Consider the following 2,488-nt stretch of genomic DNA (forward strand, 5'->3'; position numbering starts at 1 on the left):
GGGGGGGGGTCTGTTGCTTTTGTCGTGTCTTACCATTAACTAAAAAATGTAAGATTACATCACAAAGAAAGGAGAAGAAATGGGGAAAGAATCGGCTGAGAAATAAACTGCTTTGATATTTTGTTACAGGGTGTGTCTTGCCTTACAACAGGTGATGACGGCTTTCATCACCTTATAAACCTTCTAACACAAAACATGGTGTACCCTTTACGAAAGGAACACCAACTTCCTTTGCCTAAAGGTTATACACAACCAACAAGTAAAATCTCTCATCTTGCTCTCGATGAGAAAGGCTCGCTAAGCTAATAGATTTTACTCAACCAGCCCTAACAAAACCTCTCGTCATGTCGTGCTCGATGAGAAACGTTCGCTGCTAAGCCAACATAGTTTCCTATTTTTGTGTCCTTTCAGCTGCTTGAAATTTTTTTTTCTGGCTTCGCTTCCTTCTTGCATGTTTTGACTTTGTGAGGTTATCATGGCTCAATATGAGCTAGAATAATACTGAATCAGCTGGGTACACATAAACAGCATATTATGTAAAGAATCTAAGAACAACAGAATTAATGTTGACAGCATTGTATTATTCATGGTTTACTTTCTTAATGGTGACGTCATCGTGTTTCCTTACGTGAAGTTGTGCATGTTGAAGTGAACCGTTCGGTAATAATGATTTTACAGGTTTCACTCGGAAGAACGGAAAAGTGGGTGGGACAATATATATAGGAAGCTGGGATGCTTGATTAGATTAAAGAAAGACGGAACATATGAAGAAACCAATACAGTCTTTAAAAGAAAAAAAGAGGAATTAGAGAGAAAGAGAAAAAGAAATAAACCAACAAAGAATTTAGGTGGTAAGGGGAAAGCTTGTGTCTGAAATGTTTCAGGAATGTTCTCGGGCTTTTTGCCCACTTTATTTCATTCGGTTGGAGAAGGGCGCTTAATCGGATATTCCGCCTCTCCAATTACCTTGCTTTTTTAATTAAACTTTAAAAGGAGGTATTTATTAAAAACCAAAATCAAGAAAGACGTCAGAACACAAAGACGGAACGGATAGATGAAAAAAGACAAAGAAACTGTTGAACAGTCGAACAACATGATCGAGCTCACTTTTTCAAAGCACAAATGCATTTCATTAACAGATTCAAAGGCATATCTGTAAGGATGTTTGTACAAACTAACACATGAATATTAAGACAACTTGAACACAATATAGATTGTGAAGCGCATAGAGCTTGCTGATGAGCTGGAATATGCGATATAAAGTTCTATTCATTTTTTAATTATTTATATTAGTATAATCTCGAGAGCTAAACTTTCCTGACATACTGTTGTTGATATGTTGTGATTTATCCCACGGCCTACACTCACTCGTGATCTAAATTGTGTCGGTGGGGTCGTTAAAACACATACAATAATTATTTTTTTAAAAACCCACTCACCCGAACACAGCCACAGTAAGCCAGGCCTTTATTTCCTCCTCCTTCGAACACAACATTTTCAAAGGGGTAGTCATACATTACAGGGTTCACAGCTCTGGCTCTCTTATCCTCTGTATTCAAGATGGAGAAGAAGTTCCCACGTTTGCTTAGTCTGATCAACTTCGCCCTTGCCCTTCTCTTTTTTACAGTAGATTTAGACTCCTTGACAACGGTGCCACTTTCTGCACTTCCGTTTCCAACACCATTACTTCCGGAAGCCACGGAGCCGTTGCTAAGGGGCGTTTGGGCGTTCCCAGAAGCTCCGGTACTGGTTTGCGAGTCGTCCATAAGGAGGCCGTCAACAGAGTCTGTGTCAAGACTGCCCATGGAGCCATAAAGCCCGTCGGTGCTGTCTTCATTGTCTTCTTCGCTGTCGTCAACGTCACTCTCGATATGGCTGTTGAAATATTTCCGTTGGGCCTCCCGTATGGCTAAAAGAGCTGGACTCACGACGTCTTCTTTGCCTTTGAGAGAATTCCCTCCTCCGCAGCACTTATTACCCATGATGATTTACTGTGGATAAACAGAATAAAAACCTTTAATTTACGGTAAAAAATTACCATCAACACCTCACAAAACCAGAGCACGTTTTACTTTAAATGGAATCACAAAACCTCTTATGGGTTGAAACGTAATTGTGAGCAACGTCGATCGATGACGGAAGCAACCAGTATGACAACGGTAATAATTATCACCAACAGCTTCATGTCAAATAACAAAAACATGAACAACTTCATGACAAACAGAAACAGTACTACAATATAAATAAGACTCAGAAAAATTCTTAAGCAGTTGTCCAATCATTAAGTCGGCTTCTATTCACTTAATACAAAAAAGTTGAGTTGCTGAATAAGAAATATTAAGCGCTGGAGTTCAAGCCATTTAACGAATACTTTTTTTTTAATTTAGTTTTTGTATTGGATCTAGTGATCATTACCAACAATGATTATACGCCAAGTGTCCAAACAGCAACTCGTCCTCTCTATGTGAAAAAAATAAAACAAAACAAT

At 38.8% G+C, this 2,488-nt stretch overlaps 1 protein-coding gene across 2 annotated transcripts in view; it reads right to left on the reverse strand.

The window, feature by feature from the left end:
• LOC101851335 overlaps positions 1 to 2,488 on the reverse strand; it is a 39,298-nt gene that overhangs the window by 19,234 nt on the left and 17,576 nt on the right. For both annotated transcript variants that reach the window (XM_005094022.3, XM_005094023.3), the window contains exon 2: positions 1,440 to 1,991. In XM_005094022.3, the coding sequence (XP_005094079.1) occupies positions 1,440 to 1,982 (543 nt within the window). In that variant the 5' untranslated portion in view covers positions 1,983 to 1,991. The remainder of the gene's footprint in view (positions 1 to 1,439; positions 1,992 to 2,488) is intronic.

This window comes from Aplysia californica, unplaced genomic scaffold (assembly GCF_000002075.1).
Source record: "Aplysia californica isolate F4 #8 unplaced genomic scaffold, AplCal3.0 scaffold00074, whole genome shotgun sequence".
Taxonomy (NCBI): domain Eukaryota; kingdom Metazoa; phylum Mollusca; class Gastropoda; order Aplysiida; family Aplysiidae; genus Aplysia; species Aplysia californica.